The 22753-nt window shown below is 38.5% G+C and overlaps 1 protein-coding gene and 1 long non-coding RNA gene across 2 annotated transcripts; both read right to left on the bottom strand.

Moving 5' to 3' along the window:
- Positions 1-337: 337 nt before the first annotated feature.
- Positions 338-2213, bottom strand: LOC110923960. Its single transcript, XR_002584254.2, has 3 exons — positions 2127-2213; positions 1548-1614; positions 338-596 (listed from the first exon to the last, which is right to left on the bottom strand). It is a non-coding gene; the product is annotated as an uncharacterized LOC110923960 (long non-coding RNA).
- Positions 2214-11991: 9778 nt separating this feature from the next.
- LOC110925000 lies at positions 11992-13059 on the bottom strand. The gene is made up of 2 exons (XM_022168972.1): positions 12747-13059; positions 11992-12203 (listed from the first exon to the last, which is right to left on the bottom strand). The coding sequence occupies exons 1-2, from the start codon at positions 13057-13059 to the stop codon at positions 11992-11994; spliced, it is 525 nt and encodes a 174-aa protein (XP_022024664.1).
- Between the last annotated feature and the right edge of the window lie 9694 nt (positions 13060-22753).

The following is a 22753-nucleotide window of genomic DNA, read 5'->3' as shown; positions in this document are numbered from 1 at the left end:
TGAAATGTTTACATTTAAACGTTAAACATTTCGTTTATAACATTGCTTCTTTTATTTTGGTTTAGTCAAGTTCTCAACTTGCTTTAACTGTTTAAATTTAGTGCACCTCCCGGGTTTAAGTGTGTTAACACACTTTTCCCATGCACTTTAATTTCCTTCCCATTCATATATAAGACATAATTTGTTAACATAATAAGTTAATTCTTACCGGACGATCGATCAAGCTTGAACCGAACACTTTTGTTGACAACCTTAAGCTCTGATAACCAACTTGTAACACCCTTAATAATTTAACATAATATATCGAATTGTTTCATGATACTTTATAAAATCAGAGTTTACAAAAGGATTTACTGTTTTAAAACATACATACTAGTGTAATTTCCCAAACATGTTTAAGATGGTACAAAATTCATTTAAGAGCCATCCCTACTAATCAGCTAACAACTAGCTAAAGGATTCAAAACACCATCAACCAAAAGTATTTATGACATGTTTAAAGTTTAGACAAAATTATATTCATGCGGAAGCTTCAGTTTGCGTGTTCGGTTCTTGACAAGGTGCTTGATCATCATCCGAGAGAGATTTATTTGTACCTAGAGTCAAACACTAAAAACCGTTAGTTTCGACTTAATATATAATGTATAAACAAGTTTGACAACACGAGTGGCCCTAAAATACAAGTTTTTCCTGGGTTCCACCGTAAATTACGGTGTCACCGTAACTTACGGTGGACCTGGAATGATTATGGTTCTACCGTAACTCAGGAGGTTCTCACCGTAACAGTTTGAGCTCCACCGTAAATTACGGTGGAACCGTAATTTACGGTGGGCTCTGCACATTTACTCTTTTGCTATTTTTCAACTTTACAAGTTCGTAACTTTTTACTCGCTTATCCGATTTAACCGATTCTTCTTGCTATGAGTCCGTAATAAAACCTCGGACTTAATCATGTAAATTTTACATTGCGGAAACCGAGATACCCACAATTTGGTTCCCAAATTTCCTTATTTCCGTTATTCGACCCAATAGTATGAGTGCATAGCATCTCTTTTCATTCTTAAAACCTTTTCAACATATTTACCCAACTACCCGGGCTCACATACTTGGTGTTTTCATGCCAATTCCCTGGCTTTGCATTTCCTCTAAAACTATTACTTGATTGTTCGGAATTCAAGCATTCCGTTTCAACAATCCTTTTTCCTTTAACATCATTGTTCGACCCATATCCCGGGTTCTTATACTTAGATTCACTATCACCAAATCATTAGCATGGTGCAATTTATCATTTATCTAGATATGAGACTTTCAAGTCGCTACTTCCGTGACTATTTTAAAACATCATTTTGACCCGTTTTGCCATTTAGTGAAAACCATCACTTCAATGACTAACCCAACTAAATACCGAGTTCTTGTTTTGACCCGTTTGATAGTCGAGTGCACTTCGGCACTTAGCGACACATCAAACGCATCCTTTACTCTACATCATCAATTACATTTCAAACCAAAGTAAATAAACTTAATTTGACGAGACTAAAGTCGCGTACCTTCAAAGCGCACCTTTTCCGCGGGTATCACCTCCGGCGTGTCCACTCGACGTCCCGGATTCCTTGCCTAAAAGAGTCCAATTCATTAAAGATTAGAACTCTTTTTCATAAGCTTTAACGCATTCATTCATTACATATGTAAATCTGCGTTTTTAACAATCTTTAACATTTTAAATCCTCATTTAGGCGTTTTATCAAACACCTTGCGGGTCAGATTTTTACATGATCTAAACCAAGTTCATAACTTGAATTTATCACTCAAATTAACTTCAATTAAACATTATACACATATTTTAACATCAACAATTTCAGAGATTATCTCACAATTTCAATTTTCACTAGAACAAGAGTCTTAATCCTAGTGTTTATCAAGTTCTACCAACTTACTAATCACCCACTATAGTGATTTTGATTTCTACAACTAACATGCAAGATTTTTAACAAGAAACATCTAGGGTTTGTCCCTAGACTTCACATTACTTCCAATTTCATGTTTTACAACACATAATCAAGCTCAACCTTCGATTTCAATCTCATGTAAGAATTTGATTTGTATCAAAATAACCTAATTTGACATACCTTATGACCTTCTTGACGAGGAGATCACAATTCTATGTTCAGATTTTGATTACAACGTGATTTGAGCCTTCAATTTAGAGTTTTTGTTGATGTTAGGGTTTGGAGGTGTGGGTGTCGCCCCTCTCTGTTGTTGATCGACCAGAACCTCAATTTTGAGGTGTTTGGTTTGATTTCTTACTACTTAGTAATTAGAGTTTCATATTTAACAACTTTAGTCCCTCCACTCTTATCTAGTTTATATTTTTGGCCCTTTTAACTCATTCAAATGTTACTACAAGATTTTTAACTAACTAGGTTATTTATCCTAGTTAGCTTATTCTTGTTTATTATGTATTTTATAATTCTAGTATATAGTTTTTAAATTTCGGGATGTTACACCACATAATTACCAACTTATAACTACTTTCAATTCGACTAATCACTGGACCATTAGTGATTAATTGCTAAGTTAACCGTTAAATATGCCGGTTTGACTTTTAAGCTAAAACTAAGTAAAAACTCAACTAAGAAAGGTTAAGCATACTTACTGAAGTCCTATGCACGATTAGGAAGGCTTAGGATCTGCTCTTAAGCCCCAAGAAGCTCCAGAAATGTAGAAGTGAGGTGTGATCAAAATGGTTACAAGAAGGGCCTTTATATAGTGTTAAAAACTCACTAGATCATTGACACACAAGCCTAGCAATGGCCATGGATCATCCACAGATGTCCCTAAGGGCCTAGGGGTTATTTAGGGGTTGCCCATGAAGTGAAACAGCTGATTAAAGTCGGTTAATGCGTGAAAACAGGCTGCTGTCTAAAGTTTCTGCAACTGGGTGTCGTACACGGCCCGCGTAAGACATGTTAACATCTTACGCGGCCCTCCTGAGCCTCGTATTCAGATTTCACATTTTCAAGTTGTTGCATATTTGTCTCTTGGCCTTTCGAAGGGTCAACCAAACTTATTTATTGCATTATGAGCCCTCCATATTTACTTATAAGGGCCTCAAGACTTATACCCACTTTGTTAAGTCCTTGGTCACTTTATGTTTACCCGAAGAGTCATAATTTTCAACGTTTACGCTTTAACCCCTCCTTTCATGAATTTGATCATAACTTTCTCATATGATAACAAAACTTTATGAGATTTTTATCGTGCATTCTAGTGAGCATAATTAATCGTTACAAAGCTTCGGGTTTGCTAAAAGGTCATTTAGAGGTATACTTTAAACATGTTGACACATTTAACCCCTGCAGTTTGTAATCTCTCACTTTCTTTCATATTTAGCTTCGTATGATCCATGATTTATTTGTTTGAAGGTATGAGCATCCTATAGGGTTACGTAAAGTATATTTATCCCTTTTGACATTCTGAACCCTTATATTCCCATGCTTTCCATGTTTGTCAACTTTAGTCCCTCTAGAGTATACTTTCACACGTTCAAACTTATGACACGTGTCAATACATTATAGGAAGTGAATTTTCGAGGTGTTACATCCTCACCCCCTTAAAAGAAATCTCGACCTCGAGATTTGCTAAAATGCTTGAAGTACTTTTTGTCGCATAATGGACTTAACTTCTATAACATATCTGGAGTCTTCCCAAACTCCCAAGGTGACCCCTATGTTAGATACATGTATCCTTTTGGAGCTTCTTAACCTGTCGATTCTCAATCGATACAGGATGCTTATCACATCATAAATCTGCATATCATTACGGGGTAGTGCTTCTTGACTTATTTGCGAAACACATCCTTTAGTCACTAGGGTGCAATGTATTGCGAGCTCCGCCAAGCTCCTTAAATAGGTTTTAGCTTATAAGCTACTTGATCTTGATACATTCGATTTCCTTCGAATGATTCTATATATTCAGAGCTTAACTAGCCTGATAATTTAACGAATTTGGCACACCCTTCCTGGATGATATCTTTTGTTGAACCTTATTTCTTAACAAGAATTTAGGAGGGTTGCTACTTTCATTAATTCTTGATTTTCTGCCGAATACTGGCAACTTACAGATGATTAGGGATTCGTATGATCTTATTCGTTGTTTCCAATGCAACTTTCAGATCCTGATAGGTGGACTTCCCAAAGTCTCGTCCATCCAACGGATGTTTTGATATTTCATCTATACAAGGTCTCCAAAAGAGCCACCTTGATACTTATATAACAACTATTATAGAAAAGCTTATCTTAAGGTGAGATGGTTATTCCAACCATTGCTCAAAACTAATCTTAAGGAGTAGCTAATCCTTACAGTTAGTCGAACAAATCGACGATCCTGGGCAGCTGATGGCGATTCTTAATCGTTGCCTAATTAGGGTTGCGGTAAACAATGCATAAGAAAAATGAACCGTCTTTCATAGTTAACTATACCAAATTCTCAGGATATTGAGTTTGGCTATATGAATTCTTTATTTCAAACATTTACTTAATTAGGGTTTTGATTCTTCCAAGAATGGCACTAGCCGTCTTGGAAATTTCCTAAATGATACAGCCCTAAATGGGATATAAATCTTAATCCTACCTGCCTTTCAGGGGTAAACAGGGTAATCTTAGGAGAAGATAATCAAGATATAAGGAGGTTACAGAGATTTTTACAAATCTCAGGCTCCAATTCATCCATCATTGCTCGTGTCAAATAAGTGACACATTTATGTTACAAGTCCACGAATTCCTTAATCGGGAACATTTACTTGACAATTCCATTCTGGATATCTCCTTTGTTGGTGCAGTTGTCTGTCAACTACATCTTCGTTCGAGTCTTAGAGTCTTAGAATAGGAATGATTGTAAATGATTGTAAATATGAGAAATAGTGATTGTATAGGTTTAGATATTGGATCGCTCATTAGGGTATTATTGGGCTGAACCGCTCGAACGGTTAGAAGCTGAACCGTTCGAATGGCAATCAATCTGGGCCGCTCTTGTGACAAACTAGCTGGATCGCTCGTATGGCAAACCAGCTGGACCGCTCATTTGTCAGGTTACATGAACTGCTCCAGTGACATATATGGGCCGCTTATTGGGCCTGTCAAATAAGCGGTCCCAGATCTCTATATATACCCTAAAGGCGATTTCAGTTGTAATAGTTGGAACAGTCGTAGAAATCATGCCGAAGCTTTGCCGGTGCGAGATTTGAAGTGTAATCAGCGTCAAATCAGTAAAACAAGTAGTTAAAGTGATCTGCGTGCTATTTCTACCTTAGTTTCTTGTTATTCCGCACCTGAAACCAAGGAGAAAGCCTCTGAACGACTCGTTCGGGTCAGAATACGATCCTACAAGTGGTATCAGAGCTCAGGAGGAGGTTCTCTGCAGAAATTAGCCGGATTTCGTCACTTTTTCTTACTTCTACACCTTCTTTTTCTGATTCGGAAAGATTTCACGGTCGGAATTCGCTCAAATTCTCACGGATTGTGCGAAATAGTACCGAGACAAACCCTGGAAAGTTTCAGATCAAAATTCGAAGTTTAAGTGGGTCAAAATTGGAATTGAAGTTGAACCGCTCGATCGATTAGGTTGTGGACCGCTCATTCGAACGATCAGGAACCGCTCATTCGAACGATCAGGAACCGCTCATTCGAACGATCGGGAACCGCTCATCCGAACGGTTGAGGATCGCTTATACGGATCATCTGGGATCGCTCGAACAGACATTTCTAAACCGCTTATTCGAACTTATTTGGACCGCTCATTCAGACAAGTGGTTGGACCGCTTATTTGGCATATTATTGGACCGCTTATTTGGACAAATCCTAGTTCGCTTATTTGGCCCAATTAGTTTGCTCTTGTGTTCAATTGCTGATTGATCTCCTTTTCCATCACATTTAGCTCGCTTATTTGTCAACAAATACGTGTCGGGTTTTTGCGAAACATGGCAATGATGTTTGATGAACAGGAGAATTATTATTTCGAAAGAATTAATAATTGGCATCACGGATTTCTAGATGAGGGGTATAGAAAAGTGAGCAAAGATGGTTGGACAAAAAGGTTCAAATATTTTGTGTGTCTAAAAGACGAAACGTTGGATGATCTTAAAGACCGATATAGTGTTTTACTGAATTATCTGAAAGATCATGAGATATATCCGTCAAATGTTGAAAAATTGGAGAAATTTGCAGATGCATTACCGATTGAATGGGGTGAATGTTTGAAGAATTTAAGGGAGAACTCAAATTTTTCAAAATTACCTCTAAATCAATTCATCAGCAAACTTCAAGCTCATGAACTTGAAGTTAGAAAGAAGAAGAAAGATTTGATCAAGGTTTTGGAGTATAATGTGCTAGATTTAAATTCAGATGTTATTGAAGAGATGCACAAAAGGGTTACTAAATGTATCAGGGCAAAACATGTGATGAAATACGATTTCAAACGAGGTTGTTATATTGATAATAATGGAAATCCTTTTGATTTCGTTAAAATGTTCTGTGCAGGTACATTTATAGCGACAACAGAAGAAACTTCAAAAGCTGAAGAATCGGTGAAGAATGAAATAATGTGCTCAACATGTGACAACTTTAAGACAGACAATGACAAACTCGTGAAAGATATGGCAAGTTTGGCATCTGAAGTCAAAAAGTTGAAAGACGAGAAGCACGTTGCTGAAAATCAGATTCTTATTTTGAAAGAAAATTGTGAGAAGTTGAAAGCTGAAAATGACAAACTGTTGGTTGATTTTAACAGTTTGACATTGAAACATCAAGAATTTGAAGGGCAAATGAAAATTCTTGAAGATGGGAGAAATGTGTTCAGTAAAAACAACATTGAAAAACAGAAAATGATAAATTCCCATCTTCAGAAGATTGTCGAACTTGAAAAAGAAGGTGAAAGCGCTCAAAAGAAAATCAAAGAGCTTGAAAGCAAAAAGAAATCGTCAGAAGATGAGGATTTCTGGATAAAGCTTGAAAACAAAAACCTGAAAGCAAATGAATCAAAATTTCAGGAACAGATCAAAATTTTGATAAATGAAAAGTCTGTTCTTGAAAATTTGAAGGTTGAGAATGAAAATTCCATCAAGTCTCATCTTGAGAGAATATCTCAGCTTGAGGAAGAAGCTAAGAATTCCAGGATCAAGATAGATAAACTTGAGAAGAAATTGATCAGTTTTGCGACTAAATCTGACAAGTTGAATATTCCTTGTCCAAAACCAATCAATTCAGTTCCGATAAGTGAAAATGCTACAAACTTTGACAAAGTCAAAGTCAAAGATTGTGATGATAAAACTGATGAGGAAAATGAGAAATTTTATTCAGCAGATGAGTCTGAGACAGAGTCTGATGATGAAAATGTTAAAAAAGAAAAACAAAAATTGTTTTTAAAGTTGAAAGAAAAATTTCAGAAAACTGTTCTGCAATCAACTGAAAAAGGTGAATGCTCTAAGCAAAAACCTGTGAAGAAGATTGTAAAACAGAATCAAAACTTTAAAAATGAAGGAAAAAACTCATCAGTACGATCATCCAATCAAAAGAAAAAATTACAAAAAGTAGAAAATGAAAATTCAAAAATTATTGTGTGCAGGAGGAACTACAGTGCAAAAGCGTCAAAACCAGCAAATTTGAGGAAGGAATATCACCAAGGCAGACAATGCTATGATCTGAGCGTTTGGTGTGAAAATGGTAACTGGTATGATAACAGGGTATGCTACAGCTGCGGATATCAGGGGCATATTGCTGTTAACTGCCAATACTGGAGTTATGAGACCAGGAGGTGCTATAATTGCAATATCAAAGGTCATATTGCCAGAGATTTCCCAAGAAGATCGAATGACAGATTGAGGGCTAATTCTCAGAAAATGGCAAAGAAAATACCAGTCGTTGTCAAGCCTAAAGAATTGAAAGCTTCGGGTCAAAACGTCAAAGAACAGAAAGTCAAAGAATCTAAAGTTCAAGAAACAAAAGTGAAGCTTTCTCATGGGCAGAAAGACCGACTGAGGAAAAAGAGAAAGAAAGCGAGAGAATATCTCGAAAAGATTTTGTCCTCGGGTTCACCCGACAGATCGAAGAAGAGTGCTGATGAATCAACTTCCTCAACTGCAAAGTCAAGCAAGTCGAATTCATCAGATGCAAATCTGAGGACAAAAGAGGAGAAAAAGAAGAAAGTGAAGTTTTCACTTCCTGGCGATGAATCTGTTTCTTCGGAAACAAAGGAGCCACATGCCGGCAATGAATCTGACAGGTCAAAGTCAGACAAGCCACATTCAGGCAATGATTCTGGTTCGTCAAAGCCAGAAGAGCCATTGGTTAAGGAAAAATTGTCGAAAACACCCAAGGCTGGTCGGGCTTGGGTGGATCTTTTTAAATGAAAAACCTGACTTGCCGGAGCTCCCAGGTTTGTAAGAGTGGAGCATGAATCGGCATCTTTTTAAATATGTGTTTGAAGATTTTGCAGGAATTGCCGGAGATCCCAAGATGGTATCGTGGATCATGAATCGGCATCTTTCTTGAATTTTATTCGGTAACGTCAATCATGCAAACGGTAAAGAGGTTTGGTTGTGTTTGTGAATGTTTTACAAGTGGTACAGAGGATTCTGGACTGCATATGGTAAATCAAGGACATTAACTTGTACTTGGATTTTCCTACTTTTGTGTAGAAAACAAGATGATGAAGTAACCCCGTACCTAAACTGTTTGGTAAACAAACTAAGTTTTCCGGAAAAGCCATTTTGATTAAAACAAACTTAAGTGTTTTGAAATCACAATGGGAAAATAGTTTGTTGTGAGGGGGAGTTCTGATTGTTTATGCCAGGTGGATAGAGAATTGAAGTGATTCTCATCAGGTTGTCAAGTTTGTACAGTTTGTTTCAAATTTTCCCAGAAAATCAAAATTGAAACATATTTTGATTTTAGGGGGAGAAAAATTTTAAAAAAATTAGAAAATTTGAAAATGTCAAAAACATTAAAAATTTAAAAATGAGTTTTGTTGTGAAAAAGAGGAAATGATTGTAAATCAGTGGACTATCACAGCATGCTAAAGAAATGTAATGTAAAATGTGATAAACGGTCTCACTGATGATGTGACGATAGGTTTTTGTACATTTAGTAGATTTATTCGGGATATAAACCTAAAATTTCAAACTTATGAAATTCGTGGGGAACACTACTTGGATATATAGGTAACCCCTGAAATCTCGTTTGAAAGGTCTCGTATTCTGATATACTAGGTGTTTATACTCTATGATGTCTGGGGTATTATTCCGGGACTTTTGCTGAACGGTAGTTCTGACCTAGTCCTTGGCTAATACTTTCCACAAAATGCTTGAAATATAGCATAAAGCCCTCAGTTGATTAGACAATAAAATTGATAATCATCTGTTGTAGCTGAAAAGATCCTCTAAAGGGGACACACTGCTAAGTCGAAGCTGATATCTCTCTGCTGAACGAAAGTTCTGACCTGAGATCCCTCAGTTCTCGCATCTTTCCCCTAATTTATGTACAGACATCATTGTAGTGTTCATACCTGTAAGACTGAATATTGGGATTCTGGATACGGGAGTATATTTAAGAGGTGGGACACATGAATTGAACTAAGTTCGTAAAATACCTAAATAGTATCCTGAATAGATTGAAAATTGTATGAAAATTTAAGAGGACAATTATATCGTCAATCTATGTGAATCGTTTAGAACTTAAAACGATTAAAAGCTTAACGGTGCTTGTGTTATGTCTCATAAACTGATATGATCCTCTTGCACAAACTCACAAAAATATGTTTGTTTTGCTTTTAATTTCTGTTTTTGCATTTATGTTTCATATTTTAAAAAAAATCCAAAAAGATTTTCGACAACTGATGGTGGAGAGCTGATTTTCAAAATCTCAAAGGCTAAACTTGATGAACAGACAGGTTGGTTAAGTTGTTTGAAATGTTTAAAATGATTCATTAGGTTGAATCAGAAATTGGAATGTTTCAAATTTGTGAATCAGTGATTAATTGAAAACAGTATCACATGATTAAGTTGATTCATTAAGTTGAATCACAATTATTTTGGTTTGTGAAAGTATGGTTAAGTTTTGCAGGTTTCTGATCCTGTTGCTACAGATAGCCAGGAGACATATCAGAACCAGAGATGATGAGCTGAACAGAGAGAAGCCAGGAGATAATTTCGATGGTGGTAACAAAATACCAGACGACTATCCTAGCAAGGTGATAGGGGGAGTCTGATGAAGGTTATAGCCAAAGAAAGATAGATCCAGGCAGAATTCTTGAAGAAGACCGAACTATATCCAAGAATGTCTTGTTGAAGACTCTCACTGAAGATTCTGTCAACATTCAAGGGGGAGTCTGTTGGTGCAGTTGTCTGTCAACTACATCTTCGTTCGAGTCTTAGAGTCTTAGAATAGGAATGATTGTAAATGATTGTAAATATGAGAAATAGTGATTGTATAGGTTTAGATATTGGATCGCTCATTAGGGTATTATTGGGCTGAACCGCTCGAACGGTTAGAAGCTGAACCGTTCGAATGGCAATCAATCTGGGCCGCTCTTGTGACAAACTAGCTGGATCGCTCGTATGGCAAACCAGCTGGACCGCTCATTTGTCAGGTTACATGAACCGCTCCAGTGACATATATGGGCCGCTTATTGGGCCTGTCCAATAAGCGGTCCCAGATCTCTATATATACCCTAAAGGCGATTTCAGTTGTAATAGTTGGAACAGTCGTAGAAATCGTGCCGAAGCTTTGCAGGTGTGAGATTTGAAGTGTAATCAGCGTCAAATCAGTAAAACAAGTAGTTAAAGTGATATGCGTGCTATTTCTACCTTAGTTTCTTGTTATTCCGCACCTGAAACCAAGGAGAAAGCCTCTGAACGACTCGTTCGGGTCAGAATACGATCCTACATCCTTTGAATACCATTAGTTGACTTTAGCACCATATGACCTATCGGAGTATCTTTGGGGTCCCATGCATTAAACCTCCATACTGATCAGGCATGGAAGCAATCTATGGAACTTATTAAGACACACCAATCCTCATATGACGCTTTTATCATACCATCGGGTATTCTGAATTGATTGAGATCAAAGAAATATCAACTACGTATGCCGACGCACTTCTTTTTAGAGAGAGGATACTTCTAAAATTCTACGACTGAAGGTTTCTGACAAGAACAGAAGAAATGGTTCTTATGATTTCGCAGGTAAGTTTTATCTTACACTTAATATCTGGAGTTATTACCAGAAAATTTCTAAAAGTTTGCTAAGCTTAGGTTCTTATGAGAGACTTAGCAACACCTGAACCTAACGTGTCTCCCAGCAATCAAATCAAAATGAGGGATTTATCTGGTGTCATTATTAACGTGAATTGCCTCTAATCATTCACCAGGAGGGTTAAACGCCTCCATTCTTAACCCCTTTAAACTTAGCTGTAAAATCTTAGACAACTTTAGGGCAGTCTTAGCTTTGACTGGTTATTTCTTAATCTATTAACGTGAGTAGCTAAGGTAGATCCATAATGGATTTATAACAAGCAGGCTTTGAAACCTTAATGTGCCTTCTTATTGCCGATGCTAACCACCAATAATTATTTGCATTAAGCTTAGATTTTTTTTTTGGGTAGACTGATTGGGGCACTATCTCAGCCAATGCGTTAAAATTTGTAACATACTGTCAACAGCCTAGAACTTCTATGGCGAGGGTCATAAAATTCTTATTCCATCTTTTCCCATTTCGCGAAGCGGATACTAGGTTTTTCTAATAAGGTCCTTAAAACTTGGATCATCCCACAATGTATAAGAGGATCCTTCTTGAGGATTTCATTAATGTCCCACTAATTAAGGGCATTGCCATCGAATGTCTGTGATGTATATCTTACCATGTTCTTTCCAGCATAACCGCTGAGATACCTAATGGTTTCTACTTCATCCATCAATTTCCTGAAATCGATGGCCCCTTTTTACTATTGAAGTCTCTTGACTTCCAAGAGACGGAGTACTTTTAAGTACATTCTAAAAGGAATGGGCTCCTTGCCATAAATTATTTTGTTTGGGTTATACTTCGCATTTGAAGCCTGAATAAAGCTCTTCTTATGAGCAGCGACATGTGTTTTAGAGCGTGCAACATCTGGCTTCTTGAACCTTTTCATGGCTTTTCTCATAGCCTTTCTAATAGCTGCGTTAATCACAGTTTTGGAGATTAACTCCATTAACATTGAGGTTCACATTGGATGCACCATTATCACTTGTCGCATCTCCAGCATCGCGTCTGTTGTTTGTATTTTCTGAGTTTTCCATACTCGAGTCTTTGGTATTAAACACCAAATTTAACAAGTGCTTGGGCAATCCATACCCAGTATCTCCTTGAATGGTCAAAGGCACACCATAAGGAGTCTTGATAACTACTTGCTTCTCATCACACAAAGTATGGGCTTGGTTACAGGATAACCAATCCATTCCTGCCACTATATTGAGTCCTTCTTATTTTAACGGAAACTAGGACATCGGAAAAAGAATGATTCCTAATGGATATAAAACATCCATCTAATATTGCTGAAGCAGTCTCTGAGGTACCATCGGCCAATTCTACTTTATACTTAACGTTTAGAGTTTTAACAGGCAGATTTTAACGAGTTACAAACTCTATTGTCTACAAAAGACTTATCTGAACCTGAATCAGATTATACTCTAGCATGAGCGTTATTGATAAAGAAAGTACCTGTTGTGACATTGTCATCCTGAATAGCCTCTTGAGTATCCATTTGAGAGCTTCCAGCTTTGGTCTTCTTAGCCTCCCCAGGCTTCTTGGTTTTATTAGGGCAAATAGTTTTGATGTGCCCTATTTCATTGCAACCATAGCAGGTTGCGTCCTTTATGTCTTGGCACTCCAAGGTCTTGTGCCCTTCCTTATTACAGATCCCACAAGGCTTAGCTTGCGCATTTGAAGTGCCTTTTCCTTTAGTCGCCTTCTTTGGGTAGCTGGTCTTTACATGCCCTTTTTCGCCACAACCATGACAGGTCGCATCTTCCATCTTCTTGCAATCCAAGGTCTTATGCTCCTTGGACTTGCAGATCCCACAAGGTGAAGGCTGAGATTCTAATATGCATTTCCCGAGGTGGTATTTCCTACAGGTTTTGCATCTGGTCTTTTCACCGGTCTGCTATTTGTCCTTCATATCCTTGCATTCATGGGTCTTGTGATCCGTCTCCTTACAGATGGCACATCCCCTGGTCTGATCATAGAAACATTTTCCGAAGTGCTTCTTCCCGCAGGTTTTACATTCGGGTTTTGCCTCCTTTGGTTTGGACTGGTTATAGCTTGAACCGGTCTTACCCTTTTTGTAACCCTTATTTGGGGTATTATCGCGCTTTCGCTTATGATCCTTCAACACACGGCCCACAACGTTGTTTACGGCTGTATCTATCATAGCCTGCAACTCGGTGTTTGTTAAGTTTAGTCTTGCATCATCATTCCGATCAATTGGATGATTGTGAGCTTCAAAGGAGTCAGCCATGGTGAAGCTTTGAGGGCTACAAACCAAGTAGTAATAATTTGTTTAATCATGTAGCGAATTGTCGAATTTGATGAATAAATAGCCATGGTGCAATTAAACCATATAGGCCAAAAGATAGTATTTAATTTATTTGATTATGTTTTGCCTAAGTTTTTAAATAAACCATCTTTGTCGTTTAAACGGAATATAATCCTTCATATTTATTAGACAGGGGACATAAGTCACGACTGCCAATGTCATACTGACATCTTTTATATATAGCACAAGGACTTGTTCCAAAAGACTTTTGATGGCTCAGAGGCCTTGTCACTAGGGAAATTTAAAACATAATCAATGATTCCTTTGGATCGGAAAATTTCATAGTTCATTGTCTTGACAAGAAGTTATGAAATAAAACTATCTTTTTCATGCATTCATCTTTGCCCGTAGGTATACATCTCGAATGGATGTTTTGATGCGTACATCATGTTCGACGTTTATTAGCCACGATTCCTATTTATCGCTTATGCTTAAAGGGGTTTGGAAGTTCCTAATATAAAGATGACAAGCGTGATTTTATTGCATCACCTTTGTCAGGAGTGTCAACATGTTTGCAGATGTTAACAAGGATCTGAATCTCTTTTTAAACAGGTTTTACCATCTTAGCTAGGTCCTTAAAGATATTCAAGCTAGGTTATACCTTTTAAGATTCTCTTTTAATATTTATACTGGCAGGAAAGGAATGCTATTTATTTTATTCAGTATTTTCACTATTAATCCCAAATTATAAGTTAGTAATAGCACAAAAGGCTTAGTCACGTGAACAAGTTTAATTTATAAGTCATGATTCTCGTAGAATCAAGGTATTTAGGCTCGAACGTTGTTCACTGCCTTTTCTTGACAGGGAGTTGTAGGCTACCACTGTCTTTAGTCTCAGAGGACGTTAATTATAGCCCGTGGGCACTTGACCCTTAAGGATTGATTATTTTTAATAAAGAAAAGTGGAGTAATCCAATTTAAGGATGACTCATGCGGTTTTATCGAACCACGTCTGCCAGGAATGTTAACATGTTACAGGTGTTAACAAGGAATTGAATCTCTTGAATAGGTTCTACCATCTTGGCCTTGCAATATAGGTTAGGTTTACCTTTAAGATTCTTTTTAATAATTAACACAGAACAAATTCTAAATCGAGATGCTAATAAGGATCTGAATCTAATTGAGGAACTACCGTCTTGGCCTGTCAAATGACACATGGCTAGGTCTTGTCCTTTTTAGATTTTGCCATTTTATTATAACAGTAGATCTTGTAAAAGAAATGTTATTTTTCATTTATTCCATATTTCATGTTTAGAATGAAAATTTAAATTTAATCATTCCCCTATAAAATTTAAAAAGTTCAGGTTTGCCCTAAATGGGACTTGAAAGGAATAATGTTGTCCTCGAAGGGACTGAAAGATAGATATGTCCTTATAAGGACTATTAAAGAAACGGTCTTTAGCAGAAGGAGTTTTCTTCTTTACTTTATTTCTGAATGTTTTCTCCCTGGATGCACATTTCATCCTAGTCGCAGCACGAAGCTCGGCCTTCCCTAGCCTCCAATTGGGAGGAAATTCTACTACGGCTTCTTTGCTTAGCGACGTATTAGAATATAGAATTTAGAGCAAAAAAAAATTCTCTAAATAGAGATAAGGGTATTCCTACGTTAAGTCTAGACTCAGAAGGTCAAGGAATGTGCTACTGTGTCACTGAGATTAAACACCAAAGACTAGTGTTTAATTCACTCAATGTTGGCTCTGATACCAACCTGTCACACCCCGATATTTCCACGTATTACCGGTGGGCCCGGTGGGGAGTATCGTGACGTAGTTGATATCATCATAGTCAAACAACACAATATATAAATGCACAGCGGAAGCAAAAGATAAATATATTACAACCCGATATAAAGTAATATCAAATATTACAACGGAATGTAAGATGGATCCACAGGCGGATCTAAAATAGAAAGATAACACTGTTCAACAGACTTTAACATCTAAAGCTTGCGAGACTTGATTATTGATGCCTGGAGTAGCCAGCCTATTACGTATAGTACCTGCATTTAGCCTTTTTGGAAAATACGTCAGTTTACACTGGTAAATACAATTAGCTGACTCATTTCGAAAAGTTTAATAAAATTGATTTGAATGCACGTGGCACAAACTCTTTATAACCTGGGATAATTATTTGAATATAATACTTGTAAACGATTTACATGTTTCTTATGCGTTCAGTAGCCCGATCCATAGACCGGGTTAAAGATCAATAGACACACCACATTATTTATTTATTTATTCACTGACGGGTGTACGCCTACACCCCGTGCTCAGGTCGTGGCCATCTCGTAAGATGATGCCAAGGATATCCGGGACATGGTCATTAACCCCCCAAAGGCCTTAAGCAAACAAAACCTTTCAAAACGGAGCATATCAATGATTTAACCTCTAATCGATTAAAGATTCAATGCTGGACCAAGCGGTATTTTATATACCGTACCCCAAGCCCGTATAAGGCAAATTAAGTTAAAGTATTTACCTGAGCTAAATATAAATTCAATCCCAGCCGTATATCAATTCAGCAAGTACAGATAGCTTTTACTGGGCTCCTAATCTGGAATGAAGGTTTTTAATAACCTATTAGAATCCTAACGGGTCTTTAATTAAGTCTTGACTTAGACCGGTTAGTTTTAACGAAAGATACGGTTCGAACGCATGATTAGGCGAAGACCGGAATAGAATGTGTTTTAGTCCCGACAAGTTTAAAGACTTGTATAATATGGGTGAACTAAACACCTTCTGGATTTTAAGATAAAAACGATAAGGTTTGACCCGTTTCGGCTAATTTATGTAAACTAGTTACATAAACCGAACCGAACACGTAGAAAGCGTAACGGGTAACCATGAGAGTCATTTACAGATTTCCTAAGTTAATATGCCCTAAATATGTTGTGATATCAGTAGGGTACCTTCCATTATGCCCAAAACGAGTTTAATCTCAATATAAGCCCCGTAGAGGTATTTTGGTCATTTTAAATATTATAAAAGAGATTATTTATAATTCTGATGTTCGGGTCTGAAGTGATCAGTAAAACCACTTACTTTAACAAATTACATCAGTAGGTAATAAGTCTTTATATGACAAAATGCTTTTAAAGCTATACTAGGCGTTCAATACGCGTAAAAAGCCATTTTAAGCGATTTCCGGGTTAAACAGGAAATCTGAGTTTTTCTGATCAGGTTACATAGTTCAAAATACTTTATTTATTATATAAAATCAGTATCAATTGGATCTGTGTCAAAATACTATGTAGAACTCATTTTATGCCTGAAAAGGGTATAATCGGTATTTACCGAATCAATGCCATAACCTTAGGTTATGAGCAGGTTAAAAATAATTAAAAATCTTTAAAAATCTCAAAATATTATATTATATCAGTGTGTAAAAGGTTTGGTTTCGAAATTGGGTTTTATATAGGCTTTATGCTAAGTGTGCCGTTTAATTAACAAAAGTTTCTTAATTGCGCTATTTAGCATAACTCCTATTCTGGACCTCGAACCGTTATGAAACTTTAGGGACATGTTTATAAACCAGTAACAAAGATTTTTGCTCTCTCCCACATTCCCAAAATTCTCGTTTTATGATCAAAAGGGCATTATAGTCAACTTTTAAGCATTTAACGGAAATGTGCAAACGACTCGGACAATCAATGAACCAGTCACAGAGGGTTATACTATCATGTAACCTGGTGCTAAGGAAGTCCTAAGGCATTTCTAGACTCTATTAAAACGGGTCAGAACTGAAGTCTAAGCAAAAGTCAAAGTTTTGCGACTTTCGGTTCCGAACCGGGTCAAAACAGAAAATTGTCGGATCACACAAGCTTAGACAAGTTCTTATACTTATTACCAAGTTATATGAGTGATAAAATAGGTTACATGCCTTCTACATTGTTAATTATGCGTTAATTCAAAAATTAGCATTCTGTTGACTTTTTTCTAAACAACTTTGACCCGACATTTGATCTAGTTAGAGCGGGAATCAGAGGGTGCCCCCTTAAGGGTTTACTGCCCACATAATTACCAACTTATAACTACTTTCAATTTGACTAATCACTGGACCATTAGTGATTAATCGCTAAGTCAACCGTTAATTACGACGGTTTGACTTTTAAGCTAATACTAAGTAAAAACTCAACTAAGAAAGGTTAAGCATACTTACTAAAGTCCTATGCACGATTAGGAAGGCTTAGGATCTGTTCTTAAGCCCCAGGAAGCTCCAGAAATGCAGAAGTGTGGTGTGATCAAAATGGTTGCAAGAAGGGCCTTTATATAGTGTTCAAAACTCACTAGATCATTGACACACAAGCCTAGCTATGGCCATGGATCATCCACAGATGTCCCTAAGGGCCTAGGGGTTATTTAGGGGTTGCCCATGAAGTGAAACAACTGATTAAAGTCGGTTAATGCATGAAAACAGGCTGCTGTCTAAAGTTTCTGCAACTGGGTGTCGTACGCGGCCTGCGTAAGACATGTTAACATCTTACGCGGCCCGCCTGAGCCTCGTATTCAGATTTCACATTTTCAAGTTGTTGCATATTTGTCTCTTGGCCTTTCGAAGGGTCAACCAAACTTATTTCTTGCATTATGTGTGACAACTCGAGTTTTTGACTTTCACTTTCGCATTTAATGCGCGTTGACTTTGACTTTGACTGTTTAGTTGTTGGATTGTGGACTTGAATTATACGAGTTGTGTGTTAATGAAATATATTGTCGTTTTGCCTACATGTTACTATTTGTGGTGATAGAAAATAATATTAGAATTGTTATTATTATAATATTAACTTTAATCTAGCCCTCGAAGGATAACATGTAGTTCGAAGGACCACGAAGGATAACCTTCGACCCCGAAACATATCCTTCGACAGCATTCGGCCTGAAGAATCACGAAACATATCCTTCGATATGTTTCGGCCCAGTCATTTTAAATGGGCTTGGCCCATTACTGTGAAATGTTATATACGAAACACATGCATGGTCGGCAGTTTTTGAGAAAAACCCTAGAACACTTTTAATTTGTGACGGCAATCACAACCCTTACGGAGACCTTGCTGATCAATTCTTTGTCTTCTACCCCGGTTAGTATCCATATCGGTTTGGTGATTATGTGTTTGATTTACCATATATGAATGTGCTTAACCGGTCGGATCGTTGTATGATGATAACCTGATTTAATCGGTTGTGTGTGATTCATTATTTACCAATTGTCTCGCAATATGTGGTTGGTATAGACATCGGATATAGGTTAATCGGATTGATCAAAATTGTAACCGGTTGGTATATACGTTTTGAATGATAGTTATGTTGATCGGATTGTTACTCCATGGATTCACACATTGATATTGATTAGTGTAAACGTGATGTGTTTCAAGGTTAAACTGATTGTATGTAAATAGGATTGTGTTCATTAGGGTTCTTGAGAAACAACTTGAATTCAGCCTGTTTGATCGATGATTTGTGTTGAGACTGTTAGGATGTCATGTTAACCGAAGGATAGCTTTGGTCGAACCATTGTTATGATTGACCGAACCATAGTCTGATCGACAGATAGTTGGACCGAAAGATAATTGGACCGACAGATAGTTGGACCGAGAGATAACATGGTCCGAAGGATAACCTTCGGTCCGAAAGATAATGGACTGTCGAAGGATGAATTATGAAGTATGAATCGAAAGATGTTAGGGTCTTGCATAATGTCTTGAACAATTGAACATATGTTGAATTAATTGACATGCCATGCTTGGTGATGAACATGTTTGTGTAATACTACGTGTTGTGCTGATATGCAAACTGACTGCTGTGTGAACAACTAATTGCATGCGTAATATTCCGACCATGAACTGATTTGCTATACGTGTATACAATAGGACGTGATTGATTAACTGTGAGCGCGTGTACTTATTTAGCATACCGAGCAAACCAAGGTGAGTTCACACTCTTACCAAGGCATGGGGTTCCCGGGGTGTTGGGAATGGGATTGAAAGGTTGATTAGATACTCTATTGACACTATGACTAGACTACCACATCACTATCCTCGGTTGTGAAGGATACCTATAATTACGAGTAGTCTAGTGGTTAGGAAAACGTGGAACACCACCACAGGAAAACGTGGAACACCACCACAGGAAAACGTGGAACACCACCACAGGAAAACGTGGAACACCACCACAGGAAAACGTGGAACACCACCACAGGAAAACGTGGAACACCACCACAGGAAACGTGGAACACCACCACAGGAAACGTGGAACACCACCACAGGAAACGTGGAACACCACCACAGGAAACGTGGAACACCACCACCAGTAACGTGGAACACCACCACCAGTAAAATATACAAACGGCCCAGTAGAGCCACTTATTACAAACGAACTTACTATTACGCATTTACTTACTGTGAACTCGCTCAACTATTTTGTTGATCCTTTCTTTTACATGCCTTGCAGATCGTTAGGTACTGGGAGCTTGCACTGGAGGCGCGGTTGTTGTGGACTTGGATCGTGAACATCATATGAAACCCATATGATACTTGATACACATTTACATTGGATATTTTTTTATATATACGCTTCCGCTAAACATTGATAACTGACTTATGTTTTGGAAACACCTTTCATATGGATTTGTTTTGAATTATATTGCAATTACTTTTACTTTATACAATGTTCTATATGATTGGTGGCTTGATCCTGGTCAGTCACGCTCCCAAGCGGTGTTACTCCGCAGGTGGATTTTGGGGGTGTGACAGATTGGTATCAGAGCCATTGGTTATAGAGAACTTGGTTTTAATATGGGAAAACGTTTTTATTAAAACCAGACTATAACCAGAACAGTGCTCTCAACGATCCACAACGACGCTTCGCTCCACGTGCAAGACTCAACATCCTAGGTAATACGGTTTATGATTATTGCCTACATGCTAGAATTGCATAGAACTTTGCTCGTAGTATGCTTACATTACTTTGCTCACTACTTGTTACTACTTGAGAACACCTATATGCCTACACTTTTCTGTCATCGCACTACTCGCGAACCATTCATACTTACGCTACCTTTACTGTTCGATCATGTCTGGACGTGTTGACATGACTCAAGCCCAGTTGACGGCTCTCATTAACGAACAAGTTGCTGCGGCACTTGCAGCCGCACAAGCAGGAGGTATAACCTGCTATCCCAGACCTATTCTAGGATGTTAGATCCTACTCTCGTGACCCAACTTTCGCGCTTAACCTTGATCTATCTTTCTCGCGCAACGGGTCAGAACGCACACATTCCCGAACATCATGGACTGTCGTCCAAGCACATTCAGTGGCACATTCAAGAACTTCATGTGTGAACGCCCTGAGGCTCGCAGGGTCAAGTACGCCACTGGTACTTTGGTAGGAATCGCGCTAACCAGGTGGAACGCGCAAGTACAGATACTAGTTGGAAGTGGAGCCTTACCATTTGAAAATGACGGGGTCAGAAGTTGATGCATATACGAAACGGTCGGACGAACTGGCCATCTTGTGTCCAACCATGGTGGACCCTCCAAACAAGCGTATCGAATTGTACCTCAAGGGTCTAGCCTCAGAAGTTCAGAGCCATGCTACATCGGCTAACCTCGATAATGCCCCAGACATTCACGGATCAGGCAGTGGAACAGAACAGGCTGCCTAGTTGTATCAGCACTATTACTACCGCTATCACTTCTGCTACTCCCGCTACTCCTAATGACAACAAGCGGGAAAGGGATGGGTATTTCAGCAAGAGTTCAACTACCGTTCGGTCTCAAGCACAGCAGCAGCGAAAGAAAAGAAGTTGGAAGATCATCCAGTTGTATGCGACTTTACTCAGGTGTTTCCTAAAGATTTACCTGGTCTACCGCCGCATCATCAGGACGAATTTCAAATCGAGCTCGCTCCAGGAGCAGCACCCATAGCTCGAGCACCGTATCGCTTAACTCCACCAGAATCGGAAGAACTATCGACGCAGCTACCAGGAATCTTGGATAAGGGATTTATCCGACCTAGCTCTTCGCCTTGGGGAGCTCCAGTGTTATTTGTGAAGAAGAAAGACGGTACGTTCAGAATGTGCATCGACTACCGTGAACTCAACAAGGTGACGGTGAAGAACCGTTATCCTCTTCCGCGTATAGATGACTTATTCGACCAGCTGCAAGGGTCGTGTTACTATTCCAAGATTGATTTAAGGTCAGGTTATCATCAGCTGAGAGTCCGGGATGAGGACGTCTCCAAAACCGCTTTCAGAACTCGTTACGGTCACTACGAGTTTCTTGTCATGCCATTCGGGCTTACGAACGCGCCTGCAGTCTTCATGGATCTTATGAACAGGGTGTGTAAACCCTATCTAGACAAGTTCGTCATTGCCTTCATCGACGCCATTCTGATCTACTCCAAGAGTCAGGAGGAACACGAGCAGCACTTACGTCTTATCTTGGAACTTCTTCGAAAGGAACAATTGTACGCCAAGTTTTCAAAATGCGACTTCTGGCTTCATGAAGTCCACTTCTTAGGCCATGTGGTGAACAGGGATGGGATTCATGTTGATCCATCCAAGGTAGATTCGATCAGGAACTGGCCTGCACCACGCACACCGACAGAAATACGCCAAATATTGGGTTTGGCGGGGTACTACAGGCGATTTATTAAAGACTTCTCCAAGATCGCGCAGCCACTTACTATGCTAACACAGAAAGGTGTCGTTTACAGATGGGGTAATACGCAAGAGACCGCTTTTCAGTACTTAAAGGATAGGCTTTGCAGCGCGCCTATTCTCTCACTGCCCGAGGGCACGGATGACTTCGTGGTTTATTGTGACGCATCGATACAGGGGCTTGGTTGCGTATTGATGCAGCGGGATAAAGTTATTGCATACGCCTCTCGGCAACTCAAGGTTCATGAACGGAATAATACGACGCACGATTTAGAGCTGGGAGCTGTTGTTTTCGCGCTTAAGATATGGCGACACTACCTGTACGGTACCAGGTGCACGATTTACACCGATCACAGGAGTCTCGAGCATATCCTTAAGCAGAAGGATTTGAATATGCGTCAAAGACGATGGGTCGAGTTACTGAACGACTACGAATGCGCCATCAAGTATCATCCAGGCAAGGCCAATGTTGTGGCTGATG

The sequence above is a fragment of the Helianthus annuus genome, chromosome 17, assembly GCF_002127325.2.
Source record: "Helianthus annuus cultivar XRQ/B chromosome 17, HanXRQr2.0-SUNRISE, whole genome shotgun sequence".
In the NCBI taxonomy this organism is placed as follows: Eukaryota; Viridiplantae; Streptophyta; class Magnoliopsida; order Asterales; family Asteraceae; genus Helianthus; species Helianthus annuus.
Note: the sequence above shows the minus strand (reverse complement) of the source record. Positions and strands in the feature narration are given on the sequence as shown.

Coding starts and splice junctions, on each gene's coding strand:
- LOC110925000 (XM_022168972.1), bottom strand. CDS start 13,059: ATGGAAGATGCGACCTGTCATGGTTGTGGCGAAAAAGGGCATGTAAAG. Junction 12,204..12,746: donor GGATGACAATGTCACAACAG/GTACTTTCTTTA, acceptor TGATTAACGCAG/CTATTAGAAAGGCTATGAGA.